The sequence below is a fragment of the Drosophila persimilis genome, unplaced genomic scaffold (assembly GCF_003286085.1).
Source record: "Drosophila persimilis strain 14011-0111.01,24,50 unplaced genomic scaffold, DperRS2 tig00000002-arrow-pilon, whole genome shotgun sequence".
NCBI lineage: Eukaryota > Metazoa > Arthropoda > Insecta > Diptera > Drosophilidae > Drosophila > Drosophila persimilis.
Window position 1 is genome coordinate 19,529,900 of NW_020825289.1, and position 16,616 is coordinate 19,546,515.

General features: G+C 42.2%; 3 protein-coding genes across 5 annotated transcripts; 1 reads left to right on the forward strand and 2 right to left on the reverse strand.

The window, feature by feature from the left end:
- Nucleotides 1-1,751: 1,751 nt before the first annotated feature.
- On the reverse strand, nt 1,752-6,786 carry LOC6592397 (acidic leucine-rich nuclear phosphoprotein 32 family member A). Of its 2 annotated transcripts, XM_026985742.1 has the most exons (6): nt 6,450-6,786; nt 3,756-4,132; nt 3,604-3,683; nt 3,086-3,400; nt 2,777-3,019; nt 1,752-2,708 (listed from the first exon to the last, which is right to left on the reverse strand). In XM_026985742.1, exons 1-6 carry the CDS (start codon nt 6,495-6,497, stop codon nt 2,665-2,667), a joined length of 1,107 nt encoding a protein of 368 aa, XP_026841543.1. In that variant the 5' UTR covers nt 6,498-6,786; the 3' UTR covers nt 1,752-2,664. The 2 variants fall into 2 exon arrangements, with proteins under 2 accessions (XP_026841543.1, XP_002017582.1); XM_002017546.2 differs by lacking the exon at nt 3,086-3,400.
- A 1,911-nt stretch (nt 6,787-8,697) lies between these two features.
- On the forward strand, nt 8,698-9,744 carry LOC6592396 (enoyl-CoA hydratase domain-containing protein 3, mitochondrial). Its single transcript, XM_002017545.2, has 2 exons — nt 8,698-9,191; nt 9,241-9,744. The coding sequence occupies exons 1-2, from the start codon at nt 8,713-8,715 to the stop codon at nt 9,617-9,619; spliced, it is 858 nt and encodes a 285-aa protein (XP_002017581.2). The 5' UTR covers nt 8,698-8,712; the 3' UTR covers nt 9,620-9,744.
- Nucleotides 9,745-10,038: 294 nt separating this feature from the next.
- LOC6592395 (glutathione S-transferase S1) lies at nt 10,039-14,152 on the reverse strand. 2 transcript variants are annotated; one of them, XM_002017544.2, is made up of 5 exons: nt 13,987-14,152; nt 11,411-11,721; nt 11,171-11,338; nt 10,958-11,100; nt 10,039-10,896 (listed from the first exon to the last, which is right to left on the reverse strand). In XM_002017544.2, exons 2-5 carry the CDS (start codon nt 11,694-11,696, stop codon nt 10,729-10,731), a joined length of 765 nt encoding a protein of 254 aa, XP_002017580.1. In that variant the 5' UTR covers nt 11,697-11,721; nt 13,987-14,152; the 3' UTR covers nt 10,039-10,728. The 2 variants fall into 2 exon arrangements, with proteins under 2 accessions (XP_002017580.1, XP_026840935.1); XM_026985134.1 differs by lacking the exon at nt 13,987-14,152 and adding an exon at nt 13,505-13,664.
- Nucleotides 14,153-16,616: the final 2,464 nt, after the last annotated feature.

Here is a 16,616-nt window from a genome sequence, read left to right on the forward strand (position 1 = left end):
TGCTGGAGTCCTTACCGAAGGATCAAGGAGATTTGTCTGATCCCAGCGGGCCGTGGCACGCCTAGATCGGCTCACAAATAAGCGAGAAAACAAAATATATATGTCTGTAGCAAATATACTTGATCCTTGGTCCTTGATAAGGAATGAATTAGTTCAAGGAAGCTATTCCGAGTACGCACGTCTAGATCGGACCACAAATAACAAAGAAAACAACAAAAGTTGTTGTAAAAGAATGTTTTTTGTTGTATTTTTTGTTTCAATTTGTGACCGCTCAAATAGCCAAAAACGGGAATCTCAAACCTGGGTTACCAGGCGAACAGAAATCAGCAGAAAGTCGCTAGTTTTTTTTAATTTCTCTTAAATTTATTTTTCAGTTTTTTCATATTTTCTTTGGCTGCTTAAAATGGTTGAAAACGAGAATTTAAAATCTGGGATACCAGGCGAACAGAAATCAGCAGAAGGTCGTTGGGTTTTTTAGAATTTATTTTCTTAGAAATTCTCTCTCTCCACAATTTCTAGTCCGATCGGAACGTGCGACGGCTTCCTGTGATTGAAATTGCTTTCTTGATCTAATGCATTCCGTATCAAGGACTAAGGGTCAAGGATATTTGCTATAGACATTTGCATGCTATTGCCCGCAGGGATTAAACAAATCTCCTTGATCCTTCGGTAAGGACTCCAGCAACCCCAACATTACACATTTAGTTTTCTAGGCTATTTGTGGGCCGATATAGGCGTGCGACTGCTTCCTGTGATCGGAAAAATGTCCCTGATTTAATGGAGTCCTTATCAAGGATCAAGGACACTTTCCCCCATCAAAAATATTTAGTTTTCTCCCCCATACAAGGATGATTTTTCAATAGTTTTATTCATCGATACTTAGCTTAGTATAAAGAAATAAATAAGTGGAAAACATTTGCATATACTATCTAAATATATATATACGTATATCCTTAAACCTAACAACTATATCTATCTACCCCCTCCCTTGGTTTCCATATTCAAAGTCCTTGTTATCGATGGCCAGATCGAAGGATGACGATGGCTTGTTGGGTTCGGATCTTGCAAGGGGTGCGCTTCTGTCCTGCTGGTATGGGCCTCGGTCTGTCTCGAATACGCCTCGGTAATGATTGGATAGGACTCCATCTGGTAGGGGGAAATCGAATACGGCTCGATTTGTGGCAAAGCGTAGGGTACATACTCGTAAGTTCTCTGTGAAGGAAGATATATTTTAATATTATCCACAATTATGTATACTGATTAACTTACGCGTCTCGCAGCGTTTGATTCGGCGGCGTACGAGTGGGACATGGGTTGCTGACATTATTTCCCGTGGGCGTGAATCGAAAATGGCTATGACCCGCAGCAGGACAACCAGTGGCTGCACAGTCCAACCAAGAGCACATCCCTTGTACCGACGGCAAGCGGACGGGAAAGAAGAAAACAGCGTGGGACGCAATGAGGGCCATGGCAGTGGCCGGACCCAAAGGTCCATGCCAAAGGCCACAGCCTCGCGCAACAGGAATCTTGTCCCCATGGGCTCACGTTCTGTGTATGAACTGGCACACCTAAGAGTATATTCTGTATAGTTAGTAATTAAACCACTAACAATCGAAATAAAAAAAATGCGGATTAAAATTCTTTAGTTTATGTATTTCAATTTCAATGGGGGCGGGGGATTGTACAAAACACATCTGAGAAATGTATGTACATTTCGAATGGATTATGGCTAAATAAATGTGGGCCCTTCGTTAATTGTAATTGTTGCATACTCGTACTTGTTTATTAAAAGAAAATTCCGTCCTAAAACACATGCGTTTATGTAGTTTGATGTGCCTCAATCAGTGAAAAACATTTCGTTTTACTTAACAGTATGTGGGGCGGGGGTGAAGTGAATAGAGAGATATATAATAATGGATACATATAGAGGGTAAGGTAAGGCTAGAGAGATGGATAACAATGAAAATGCTGTAAACTGTGGGCCGGACTTGCGTTCGTTTACCCGCGAATCGGGAGGGGAAAGTAGATTTCGCTTAACTTATCTACATTCAAAGAAGGAATGACTTAAGAGTTAGTTAAAAGTTCTTAGCAGTAATTGTGTAGACAGCAAAACATTGAAAAAGTTGAAAGTTTAAAAAAAGAACGTAATTTTTTTTCTGATGATACAAGCAATTGGCTTTGTTTTGTGTTGTTTGTTGAAACGCTAGATGGGAGAGGATCGACTCGATCCGACAAATTGTACATAGTTCATAGTTATAGATTTTGTAACTTAATGCTAAGCAATTTTACAACTTTTTCAAGCAATTTTCCATATTGACAAATTTTACTTAATTGGAGTTGGATCCTGGCTTCGGATGAGGCTATAGTAATGTAATGTGTGTGTGTTTGTTGGTTTCTTTTCCTCACTTCTTAGTGTTCGCTTAAACATATTTCTTATTTTGTTTTGTATTTTTGTTTTGATTAGTACGTTCTCCATTTTCTTATTCTTCTGTGTCTGTTTTCGATCTAGTTAGCTTACATTTTAAAGAAACAAATGTGGGTTCCTAATGGTTTTTAGTCATCTTTTTTCTATCAAAACATGATGTGTGTTGCCGTGTGTATATGTCAGTGTCGGTGTATTTAAATTTAAAACGTACAAAGACGATACAGCGATAGATCAAGAGCTTAGCCATCGTGCTTTCTCTTTTTGCCCCTGGCTTGCGACTCATCTGTAAAATTCAGAATTTAAGGATAAAGAACCAGTTTGGTGCTAAAGGCTTTGCAGCAATTCACTCACCCGTCTTCTCGGGTTCCTTCTTGGAGGCATTCAGTGAAGCGCTCGACTCATTTGCTTCACCATCGGCGTCATCAATATCAGAGTCCTCCTCATCGTCGTCGCCTCCACCCTCCCCCTCCTCCCAGTCGGAATTGTCCTCCTCCAAATCATCATTATACACCTCCGACAGGGAGACCTCGCCATTGTCGCCATCCTCATCACTGTCATCGCTGTCTCCATCCTCTTCGTCATCATCCCCGGAAACTGCAATGCAATAAGCAATACAAGGAGAATTGTAATTGAAAATAAATATAGGGAGACAATGCTTACAATATGTTGCATTGGCCAGATTTAAAATTGCTAAAAACCAATAGAGTAGGATTGCGAAATTTATGTTTGGGTTTCTATTTGGTCGTTGAATTGTTGCAGGGTCTGCCTCTATCACAGATTGTCGGTCTGTTGCTGCTTTCGATTCTCTCAGCTGCAATTCTTTTAAATATTCATCTAATTCGTCTACTTCAGTGTCCTCTGAGGGCGCAGGTGGTTTTTCCTGCAAACTCTTTTTCGCCTTTACGCGCTGCTCCAGCTCCTCGAGCTCGTCTAAATCGATTTCTAACCCATTCAAACAGAATGCATTGCGCTTATCTGAAAGGCGACAGAAGCTGAGGTTGAGATGCGTTTTGTGAATACAGATGGAAGAACCGATTTCGAGACTAAGCACCATTTTGTATCATAATAATTTAGCGATAACTAACTGAAGTCGGACAATGCAAACAAATATATATGACAAATCTTGATGATAGGTCTGTAATCTCCCCACTTCTTTATCTACATAGCTATATACATACCTTCTTCCTCAGAATCGTTCCCGTTGACCTCTTCATCGTCGTCTCCCTCCGACTGCGCCTCCTCGTCATTACAATCAAAGCTGGAATTAAAGTATTGAAGTTGGTTAATTAAATATCTTTGCAAAAAGGAGACTGGCCAATCCGATACTAACCCATCCAAAAAGTTTAACGATGGCAACATCTTGAATATCTTCTCACGATAGTTATCCACTTGAGTGGCATCGTTATTAAACAGATCCAGTACAGCTAGACTTTTGAACTCCTCCAAAGGCTTCAGTGTTTCTAGGTCCTTTATTTTATTCCCAGACAAATTCAGATACTGAAGTTTGGGGCTGGTGGTCAGATAGTTGAGGCCGCTCGAAATCCTATTGTCGGACAGCTCCAGCTTCTTCAGATTGGGCAATTTGGGGAAACCTTTCAGTGTGGTGAGGCCCACGTTGATCAAACTCAGTGATTCTAAGGCGGTGTACTCATCTGTAAGGCCAACAATGCTTGTACTACGGCAGTTATCCAGGTTCAGCTCTTGGATCTGTGGTCGGTCCCGGAAAAAAAAGGTACAAATAACAATTAGAAAGAAACGAATTTCATATTTGTCTATCGATAGTGCAATATACATAGATTACACGACTATTTAAATCCTGAATCGCTCATTGGCTAACGAAATAAGCATAATACAAAAAACTATGGTTGGATTCGAAAATTCGAAATTGATTTTTACAAAACTTGTTTTGACGTTTCCTCGGGAGAAACATCAAAATTTTCATTTTCATCGATTCGAATGAATTGCATCCCTAGTATCGATAGAGAGTATATCGATAATCAACCAGCGGCACCTCTACATTTCAGTAGCGCCGCCATGTCTGTGTGAACGTGTGCAAACGCAGGAAGAAAAAAAATGAAGAGCAATACATACGCAAAAATCGATCAAACGCAGTTTTTTTTTTTTTAATGTAAATCTGCCGTCATTAGCATAATGCACTAAATGGCGTTACTGCCAAAAGATTTGGTAAACATTTGGGAGTGCTGCGTGAAACATTTTGCCACAAATTGCGCATCAGGGCCACAACCCAGAGGCAGAAAAGTGGCAACGCGCGTTTATGTAACATATCTTGCATGCGTGTGTGTGTGTGTATGTCTGTACGTGCGAGTGTGTGAGTGCGAGCGTACACGCCGCCAAGCAGAATGCGCAAAGAGCAAACAAAATGCTGATATCATGACAAACAAATGGATTTAAATGTAGGGGAGGCTGGGGTACGAGAAGGCAATAGCAGCCACAACATGTTTGACAGTGACGTAGTATGTAGTTGTTGCGCCTCTGTAAGCGTTTAGTTATTCCTGCCCTATGGCTCTGATAGATAAGCAAAGAATACGCATTGCATCTGTGTACGTGAGAGTATTTGAGGCTGATCCGTTCAATTTAGATTACACAAGTATCGCTTGCAACAACAACACAGAGGTCTATCTCTTTCCTTCTGCCGGCGAAGCAGTTATGTAGCTAAATGACATCTCCCCCTCCCTCGCTTCAAGCCTTAATTTTGCTTCAGATTGCATGTGTGTGCGTATGCGTCGCTGCTGCTTTTTTTCATGATGTTCGTGGTGGTAGCCACTGGGCTGCAGTGTGGGTGGTTGTGGGAGGGCTGTCCACTTATTGAGTAGGCTTGCCAGAGCGCATGTTTATTAATGAGCAGCAAAAAGTCAAACGGACAGACCAGACTTTGTCTTTCTTGTGCTGATGGCCCGAGCGAGAGAAAGCTATGCGGTATGCAGGTGTAAACAAGGAATAGAGAGCGGCGACAGCCGGATTTGTAAAGTGGACAAAAGAAGGTGGAGGCGGCGTCGAGCATAAAAGTATTATGACTGCGCAGTCAATATGTGTATGCCTCCCTGCCATCCATGTCCAATGCTAGATGTGTCGATTATTTTGTGCATACGTTTCTTGGCGTGTGCATGTACTTATGTATGTCGGGATTGTGTGTCTTTTGTGCGTATTTGTGTACGTGTGTGTGCGTGGTTGATTCTTGCGTATGGATGATGCGCGCTATAATGTTGTTATAGATACATTTTGGTATCAAATAACCTGAAATTACAACATGCAGCACACGTACACACACACAAACACACTCTCCTGTTGAAGTGTTTGTCACAATTGAAGGCCGGCAGAACAATAGCAACAACACGAAAAGCCACAGACAGAGCAACAACAAGCAGCAGTAGCAGCATTGCCAGCTGTCTAGACTACCGAACTTCAGGTGCACACACGATCGGCGGCACTGATTTGCATACATACATACATATACATACACACATAAACATAGAGTAGATGTAGACACACATGCACACATGCTCTCTAGGTTTTCCTATTACACGAAATAATTGGTAATTGTAAAGGAAAGGTGCAGTTTTGAACAAAAGCAAAGGCGCAAAATTGCGCGCACATGGCAACACTGTCCGGCATCACATACATAAGTACCTACATACGTACGTACACACACCACACGACAATCTCATGTGTGTAGAATTTGCTTATGGCGATCAATTTTTTCGTTCGCCTGCTCGTTGTTGACGATGGATGTCGCTTCTGCTGCTGCTTCTTCTTCCAGCAATCTTTTTTATATGGCGTCGAGACGGGCGACATCGACACAAATTGAAACTAGATTTACATGATGGCGTAGTTGCTGTAACTGCCCCGCTGCTGCTGCACTGCTGCCATACACACATACACATAGGACAAACACAATCACAGAGACGGACACGGAAAAGGGAATTTGAATGAAAATTTTTGTGTAATCACATAATGTAAAGGATTTTTGCGCGGTTTTCGGCTGCAAGCATATAACTAAACTCACCTGGTTCGCCTTCCGTGCTCGCCGCTCCAACTCTATTCTCTTCTCCATTGCAGAGTGCGGCTTGGCTATTGGGGTTTCCTGCTGGGGTTTCACGCCGCTTTACGCTGAACTTGTTTATTATTTTTTGGTAGAAGCGTACACTTTTCGCTCAGCTCGCGCTCGTGTCACTCCAACCAAGCTCTCAGAAATGCCAAAGGATACACTAATACTCGCACAGGCGTCGGTGTTCTGTGTGTGTCCCTACTAGAGCGCACGCACCAAGGCAAGACACGGTCCTCGACGTCACACAAACACTCACACACACACCTTGCAAATTTTTCTTTTTTGTGTTTCTTCGGTATTTTATTTTTGATGCCGCCACCGCTGCCGCGCGATACTGAGTGTATGTGCTGGTGTTGGTGTTTGGTGCTGCTTGGGTCTAGCGCTGGGAAAATGTATTAAAGAAAATTAGTTACTAACTTGGAATATTATTAGATTTTTCAAACCACTGCAAATTCGACTACATTCTAACGCATTTCACTCGATTTCAGAACATGACGCGCTCTTTCAAGCCGCATTTTTTTCCCGAATTCGGATGAATATTTTATTGAAAACACTTCTTCCGGCTAAAAACTTAGCCGCTAAGCTGGACCCTAACTCACCTCGTTTTGTAGAATATCCCAGTAGTTAGAATAAATTTTTAATTATATTTTTCAACCAAAGAAGCAACACACGCTAGCAGTGCAGTGTGACCGCCGCTTATGGATAAGACCCTCAAAAATATACCGTCTCGTTTTAAAAATATACCGTAAATATACTGACGAAGTCAAGTTCTGATATGCATATTTCTCGTTTTTGATAATTCGTCGAATATTACTAGCTATATAGAACATTTAGCCATGCCCACATAGTTTTATACGATTGATGAATCAATTTTCTATTTAACTGGTGTATTCTTAATACTTGCTTTTATTGCATTTTGCGTAAAAAGACGTTTTAGCGAAATAAGTCAAACAAAAAACAAGTAGCGAAATAGGTCAATCAAAACAAACGAAATAGGAAATTGCTCAATTTTGATATTCCATTGAATAATGCTGACTAACTAAATCTCTCAGCAATGCCCACATAGTTTTATCCCATTGATGAATAAATTTTCTACAAGATTGAATAGTTTTTAATCCTTGCTTTTATTGTATTTGTTGTAAAAAAGGTTTAAACGAAACAGTTCAACAAAAAAAGAGTCGCTATATTGCGTGTAAGCCGTAGTATAGGCCTTTGTATACCCTATTTTGTTAAATTTTTATGAAAGTATAAATATTGATATGAAGATAAAACGTAACTAATAAAGACCTTTTCTCAAATTGACATTTTTTAGACATATTCATGTATATGATTTCGATCCTGATACCTTTTCTTGGTCTCTGCAAGAAGACAATAAGCTTTAAAATATCGTTGAAATATTGAAAATAATATTATAATTAATATCGAATAATATTAAAATATATTGAAAATAAATTGTTTTTGCCTGGGATGACAAACATATTCTCAATTATATAACATCCATTTCCCCCAGGGTATGTGTGTATGGAATGGGACTCAGTGCTGTGAACCGGTTATTACAGATTCTACCCGATTCAAAAAAATACCAAAATATACCGTCTCATTTAAAAAATAAACTGCCGATTCAAGTTCTATTTTACATATTCCTCGTTTTTGAGCGATTGATAAATACATTTTCTACAAGACTGAATAATTTTAAGTACTACCTTTTATTGCATTGTTTTTAAATTAGGGCTTAAGCAAAAAAAGTTATTAAAAGCGCCAGTGTGAAAAACCTCCGTATCCACTTTTTGATATGACATTTTTCCGTCATTTTTGAAAAAATTGAGATCTGGAATTCGATGCTGATCACGAATTTGAATTGGATGTGGTCTGGGAAATGGCTCTAAATTCTCTTCTTCTGAAATTGATACAACTTTTAACGTCTGTGCTTTACTTTGTTCATGCCTTATTTTGTTCGCTCGCGAAATAGGCTTTAATGTTTACGTTTGGGGCGAAGTAGAAAAGAAACAGGTAATAAATTAATATATGTATTTTTAAAACAAAACAGTTTTCTTTTTTTAACTGAACAGTTATTGTTTCCACCTCGCCAAGCCCGCGAGGTACTTGAGAGCATATCCACTTGCTACATGGGAACTACACAGAGACGTAATTATCAACAGTGCCACCTGACGAAAAGTATATGTATAGCGGTCATCTGTTTGGCAACTGAAGTCAAATCCAAATGTTTCGTAAATTACAAGTTAAAACCGTCAGATATGCAACAGGTGCATATGGACAGGTCTTTCGTCTTGCCAGCAGCCAAAGCCAAGCTCCAGAGCTGGTTTTGGTCAAGGAAGCGAACGGAGTGCGAGAGATAACACTGAATTATCCTCGCACATTGAACTCCCTCTCGATGGACATGATGTGTGCCCTACAGAATGCCCTAGTAAAGGACAAGGATGATGTGAAACTGCGCTGTGTCGTGCTCTCGGCAAATGGCAAAATCTGGTCCGCTGGCCACAATCTCAAGGAACTGCACGGCAATCCGGATATTCAGAGGAGTGTCTTCCAGAAGCTCACCGACATCATACGAGACATACAGCTGCTTCCGGTGCCGGTGATAGGCAAGGTGAATGGTTATGCGGCTGCAGCTGGCTGTCAGCTTGCAGTCTCGTGCGACATTGTAGTCTGCTCCAAGACCAGCAAATTCTCCACGCCGGGGTAAGCGATTAAGCTATTCAACGTCCATGTAATCATTGCATCTTTGCAGAGCTGGCGTGGGCGTCTTCTGCTCGACTCCTGGTGTGGCCATTGCCCGTGTGATGTCGCGTCCCAAGTCTGCGTACATGCTGATGACTGGCTTGCCCGTTACCGGAGAAGAGGCGTTCATTTCCGGCATGGTGTCCAGGGTGGTCCAGGCGGAGGATCTGGACCGAGAGATCGATGAGATAACCTGTGCCATCAATGCGAAAAGCCGAGCCGTCATTAGCCTCGGCAAAGAGTTCTACTACAAGCAGCTGGCCATGCCCTTGAACGAGGCATATCCGGCTGCTGGCCAGAAAATGGAAGAGAACCTGCAATTGAGCGACTGCCAGGAAGGCATCGCTAGCTTCATAGAGAAGCGTGCACCCCACTGGAAGCACGAGTAATACCTGTATATCCTATCCTTTGAAACTCCTGTAACCCACTAACCAATTATGCATTTATGTAGTATTTAGGTTTACTTGAAATATATTTTTTAGCCGCTTGTTATGCAGTATGCACTTTGTGTAAAGGAAATCGAGTTACTTTATATGATAGACCTATTCTTTGTTTATTTATTAGGCCATTGCAAATGAAATTCCCACAAAAGACACTCCTTCACAATGGAATAAAACGAGATCTCGTGCTTTCAAAGTGCTCATTCCTTTTTTTTTTGGTGTTTTGTTTATTTAGGTGTTTGGTGAAAATATTTAATATTACAATTACAAAATTGCAAGAGTGCGTGTGCATTCGGTGTGTAAAAAAAATTGTGACAGTTGGGTGTCTTTTTACGATCTAATCTTTTCAAATTGTTGGACTTGATAAATAATTTTGAGAGTATCCGGTTCTATTTGTTTGAGTCTTTTAACGATTTCATAGAGGGATCTTTACAGGATCAAGACGAAGAAAATTCCTGGGGGCTGACTAAAAGTGAGATGTGTGTACGAAACCAAAATTTTAAAGTGAATGTAACAATCGACGTGCAATTGTAATTGCTCAGCTTTCGCTGTAGCTGGTTAAATATTTTTCAATTGGCCTTGAGCTCTTCGCGGTTTTATAGAATACAATAGAATAGAATAAGTCTAAAAGATTAGTTCACGATATAGATTTTAGAAATAGACTTAGAGTAGGCGTTTGTATGGATGCGCATAGAGTGTGTACTAGAAGTAGGCAAAAATATTATAGACTGTGCAATAAATATTATCATTTTCATTATGGTTAAGCGAACGAAAGTCGATCCGAGAGCGGATCCAATTAGATATAGATATAGCGTCATGCAAAGAGAATTATAACAGAAAAAATTAAGCAAATACGAATTATCCGTAGTGCCATGTGCTAAAAGAACTACGGGTCAACGAATCTATAGTCTCGAACGTAACCCCGTGTGAAGTACCGCCAGCTCCGCGGATCCCATTAGATCCCAAGCCAAAAGGAACAAAATGTGTGCAAAAGTGTGTGTATGGTGTGTTATTGTGCAATGTTTTTCCTTCCTCCGAACTTCGTTGGGTTGGGCCGCTTAGACCTCGGTGACGGGACGCTTCTCAATCCAGGCCTTGATAGGCTCCAAGGCATTGATGGCATCGACCACGCCACGCAGAGCCGGATACGGCTCCAGCAGATCGCGCTTCACCATGTAGTTCATGTAGTCGGTGATGCCGGCAAAGTAGACATCGGCCCAAGTCAACTAAACAATGGACATCATATCAAATGGGATATATGGACATGTACTTCGAATTGCTACGAACCTTGGCCAAGGCCAAGTGGCCGTCGTTGTCCTTGACGGTCTGCTCCAACTTCTCCAGATAGAATGGAATGACCTCGGCATTCAGCGTGACCAGCTTCTTCTCCTTGATCTCGTCCTCCGGCTCGTACGAGACGACTGCAATTTCTATACATTAAAAATTCAAGAGTTAATCAAGGACACTGAACATGAAACTGGGGCACACATTGCTCGCTACTTAGACGGAAGTCGTTGATGGTGTCAACAACAATGTCGATCTGCAGATCCTCCCACGGAGTGGCGCCGCACAGGCCAACGGTCTTGGCCAAAAAGCGGGCCATCGAGATGCTCTGGTGCACACGCTTTCCATCCACCTCCAGCACGGGCATCTGTCCCATGGGCATAGCTGGGAATAGAGCATAGCGGATTAGAGTAGTTTAGATTAAGGATCACTCCTTTCAAACCATCAAATACTTACTCGGCTTCAGGGCTGGCCACTCGTCGCGGGTGACGCGCACATCCTCGTACTCCATGGCGCCATAGGCGAACAGATAGCGGAGTGGTTCTGCAAGGGCCTTCACATTGAAGTAGAACAGAGTATAGCTGTGCTTGATGGGCTCAGCGGGTTCGGCTGGTGCCGCCTCGCCCTCGGCCGGTGGTGGGGCATCGCCTTCGGCAGCTGGTGGGGCCTCGCCTTCAGCTGGTGGGGCGGCCTCAGCTGGTGGGGCGCCCTCAGCAGGTGGTGCTTGTGCTTCGTCGGCCATTTCTGCGCTAACTCAATGCAATTTCCTGCAACAAAACAACAAATGATCCGACTTCAGTTTCACTATATTGTGAAATATTTTTGAATTGAAATTTCTACTATCTGCAACTTTGTTTTTCTCACAAATGTGTTTGTGGAGAATCCTAATCGGTAGATAAGGGGAATACTACCTGATAAATGTTTGTGCTGCTGCTGACGTTGAAGTGGGTCAGAAATGCGTGAGTGATAAGGGAAGCAAGTGATTGTAAAGTTATACGATGCTGTTTAGACAGATAAAGAATATGAGCAGAATAAGATTTTGCGCTGGGTAAATACCCCTACCTGGGGGTAACTTTACTACTGCGAGTATTTTTTTAAAATAAAATTCTTATGGTCTGTTTTTGAGGAACGTAAGCTGGGTACTTGCCTCCTCTATATATGGCTCTTTCTCAAGACCACTGCAATAAATCAAGAAAGCTCGCTCATGGCAACAATTGTCAGAAAATATAATTACCATAATACGGCAAAAAGAATACGAGTATAGACAGATATGTATGTGTATCAAGTATTTCCCTATAGACGAGCGAGCGGAAATGCATTGATTGTCCCACAGACATGGCAGGCACCAACACACCCACGCACATCAAAGAGACTGGCACCCCAGCCCGATGCTCCTCACGCCACAAATTGTTGAGGCAAGCTCAAAATCTTTTGGGGCGTTGGCGCTGCTGGAAGAACGTTGCTGGCTTCGGAAGAGGAAGACGCCCCCTTTTTATATTTTAGTCGACAGTTTTTTTGTTCATGTGTCGGATAAATAAATAATCAAACGTGGGCAGTCTTGAGGATGGGATGGGATGGGATAGAATGGCATCCTCCTGTGGATGCCATGTGGAACGTAAACCAGTTTTCGATTGATTCGGTTTAAAGTCCCCCAAAAAGTACCAGATCTCTCTGCCTTTGCCATGCTTCGTTGGCAGATTTTGGCAGGGTGCCCAGTCAGTCACCAAGTTTCCTGCCCCCTACCGTGCGCCCCTCTCAGTAATGAATGCCCGATTGGCCGCCCTCTTCCGCTGCAATTTTCGATTCTCTGTGTCTCAAATTGCAACAATCGAATTGACTTTTCGGCGTTATCTGCGTCCGTCCCCCTCTCGCTTGATCCGTCAGTCTGGTCTGTCTCGCTGGCTCTTTCACACTTGTTGCCATGGCGGCTCTAATTGAATTTAATTTAGTCGCCGTCTATCAGGGGGAGGGTAGAAAGCAGATGAAAGTGTTTCGGTGTCATGATTTAATTAAATTTCGATTTTCTGATCTATTTTGGCTCTTTCATCTGTCACTTTGGCAACAAAATCGACGCAATTCGTGGGAAAAGGTCACAAAATGAAAAGAGAGTGGACAAGAAATTGATTCAGGGATTATCCAATTCATGGGAAACGCCATCTTTCGGAACTTAATGGGTCAAGGACCTGAAAACCTAAACGAAATACGTCACGTGCTGACTAAAATCCGGCTGTCCAGATGGACAATTCATTGGGAGACCGATTAGAGATTAGAGAGCACCTTATCACTGGCATGTACAAGTCTGGGACCCAAAACGTATACATATATAGTATTCATAGATTGGCGATAACGGATGGTCGTCACATTCAATTATCTGTTTAAGTATTTCGGAAATATTGTTTAGAGTTCTGCTTTTTTTTTTGGCTCGGCAAGGTATCAATTTGGGGTTATATAAGGGTGCACTCCGATAAGCCAGATGGTGATTGAATGAATCGAGTGGAATAGAATGGGATCTGGGGTTCACTATGGTTCAGATTGCTCCGATTCGAGTACCTCACGCTTCGAAATTCGTTCACGCACTCCACAGTCGACGGGGGACAACACTCGGTCGTTTCGATTCTATAATATGCTTTATTATGCAGTTCGAAGAGGGTTCTGGCTCTAGTCGATCTGTCGGTCCACACACGTCGTTGTCCTTCACATATTTGCTTGCGAATGATTCGAGTCGAGTGGCCGGCGAGGACTGTGAGGGTGCGAAACGAGTTCAAAACTGATTCGACTTCGAATCGATTGACCCACAAATCAATCAATCGGAGCCAAAAAGAATATACGCGATGGCATATCCTATATTTAGAACCGATCCAACACGAACACGTTTCGGCTTTCCGATTTCCGATTCGGCGGAGTTCGGAAAATGTTTTCCAATTTTTGGCAAGGGTAAACCTTTTTCGATTGTGCGTAAATTACATCACTTCGCGCATTCGGAGTGCCCGAAAACTGACCTCCTGGGCCAACACACTCTTTGGAATCCTTACCTCAAGATGCAGTCAAAAACTTCTGGCACTGGTCTGCCGTTCTGGGGCTGGCTGGCTATTTGGAAATTGGGCTGGGGTTCGGTGGCGGACTTGCTCTTGCTCTCTCGCTCTCGCTCTCACACGCTCGCTATCTCCCTCTCTCACTGGGATGCCAAGACACTGAACCGATCGATCAACTGCAACGATTGCACGCAACTGAGGGCCAGTGGGTGGCAGCGCTGCTTTTATATACACGCCTCTCTGCTTCTTTTTGTCGCTCTCTCTCCCCACTGTAGGGGCGAGCATTCTGTCGCAAGCTTTGGCGTCCGCTTTGCGCTCTCTTCCACTGTTCCAGCTTTGGGATCCGATCATTCTGTCGCCTGTTTTGGTGTTCGCTCATTCTTTCGCCTGCTATGGGGCTGTGTGGAGAGAGGCTTATTTCAGGTGTTCGTGTGTGTGTGTAAGCCGGCCGGTTCAGAAGAGACAGAGAGAGAGAGAGAGATCGTTCTTGCAGGTAATAGTAATAGTGTGTAAGGGCGTGGACGAGAAAAAGAGCTCGGGAGAGTACAAAATCTCCTCCGCGTGACACTTTGCGAGGGCGTTGAAATGCAATGTTCTTGCGGAATTAGTTAACATATTAACTAGTTGTTCAGTTTAGCATTGTATCTACCGTCCTCTTGTTTTTCTAGATTATACAGCTGGGAAGACAGCCCCCGATTTGGCATTCAATTCAGGCGACTCTCAAAAGTTCACTTAGATTGTTCTCTCTCCATTCTTTCGCTCTTCTGTTCTGGGCTCTTTCTTCTTATGTAAGCTGTGTTTCTTGGACCATCTTAACTTTTTGTTGGCCTTCAATTATGAACCAATTATGAATAGTAGCCGAAAAAGGAGGCAAATATTGATTTGGGCTTTTAGTGGATGAAGTTTGCTTAGGTTACGGTTTGGACAATAGTTTAAACAACGAAAATTAAACAATAAACAAATAGCGCACAGCTTTTGAGAAATAATAAAGTACAAATGTGATCCACATCTTTCTCCTCGCACGTAGGCTATCTGCTCTCTTTCTTCCGTTTTGGGGGTCTTTTCGGGACCCAGCTTTAGCTGACTGTCTAAAAAAACGAATCACTTTGTGGGCTTCTATTATGAGCCAATTATGAATATTAGCTAAAAATAGATTCCCTATTTGTATTTCACTGAAAATTTTTAGTATAGGTATTCTCTAAGAAGTTCACTTAGTTTGGTGCCTTCCATTCTGTCTCTTGATCTTGAGGTTTTTTATATGCTGGGATTTTGGATCAAACCAAACTCTAGGAAAACAAGGAAATTCAACAGGATGTCCCACACTCACGCACATGCGATCCCTCACACTTATTGTTGCAGAAGTTTCCACAGTAGGAAAGCTGCGCCAGCTTTTTATTAATATAAACATTTAATGAGAAATCGAAGCAATCTGATCCATCAGGAAATTCGAAACGCCAGCGTGGGGTGCTGGTTACTAGTTGCTGGGTGCTACAGCCAGTCACTGATTGTCGCGAATCGAATGTTGGTTTTCCGACGACGGCGACCGTAAGGCGGGGAAATTCGAGTGGCTCTCAGGCGCCTGATTATGTGGGAGGCTTCTGGTTCGATTCTTGTCAGCCGATCTGCTCTGTGTGCTGCTGTGGGAGAAATAGAACCGTAAGGGCGCCCTGCAAATGAGTCAAAGTTACCTTCTTTGCAAATTAAAATTTTTTGGCTCGAAAACAGCCCAGAAAACTAAATATGTATGGCTAAGAATGTTAGAGTCCTTTTCCAAAGATCAAGGATATTTTTCGGAGCACAGGAAGACATGGAAGCCACATGGCTCTTACAAATCTGTCTACAATTAGCACAGAAAGCAAAATTGGGTGCACATTTGAACTTCGCGCCTATAGAGATGAGATGAGATCGATAACATTAGAAGACACAGCCGAAACGATAACATAATATCGAACAATATCAAAGTGATCGAGTATTAATATTCGAAAATATCGACTTTAGTATTGTTTATTAAAATTTTCACCCTGACACAAGCTGAAATGTATGAAACATGTAATGTAAGAAAGTAAGTTCCAACTATGACATAATGGAGCGCCACTGCGCATACAAGTAGCAGGTTCTTGTTCGCTGTCAACGTGTGGGTGATACGCCAGCCATGACCGGTTTCATAAAAAAAGACGACCGAATGGATTCAATTGTGCCGTAAGATCTTGAGCACTTTCCGGGTGCCAAATATATCGAATCAAATGGATTAAATTACTGAGCAATGCAAGCGAATACCGTTCCTATGGCAGTACCAACTGTTCTACCTACTGCAGCAAGGTACACTAACTTTTTTATCATAATATAATCCAAACGAAAAATGGTGTAGAATTTTTGCCCAGAATTTAGAACGTTTTGTTGATCCAAAAATGATTATCCATAAAAAACATCACCAGTAAAACCATCACCTAATATTAAATGATCAATACACAAGGAATGCCATTTGGTAGAGGGTTAACAGTATTTGACTACCAGCTCATATTTATTATATATGGCCAAAATAATCTCCTAGGTGTCTCTCATACATATATATGTATATTTGGGTTATACTTTGAGTTCTACCCGAAAATATTTAAGTGTGTGCAATCGCG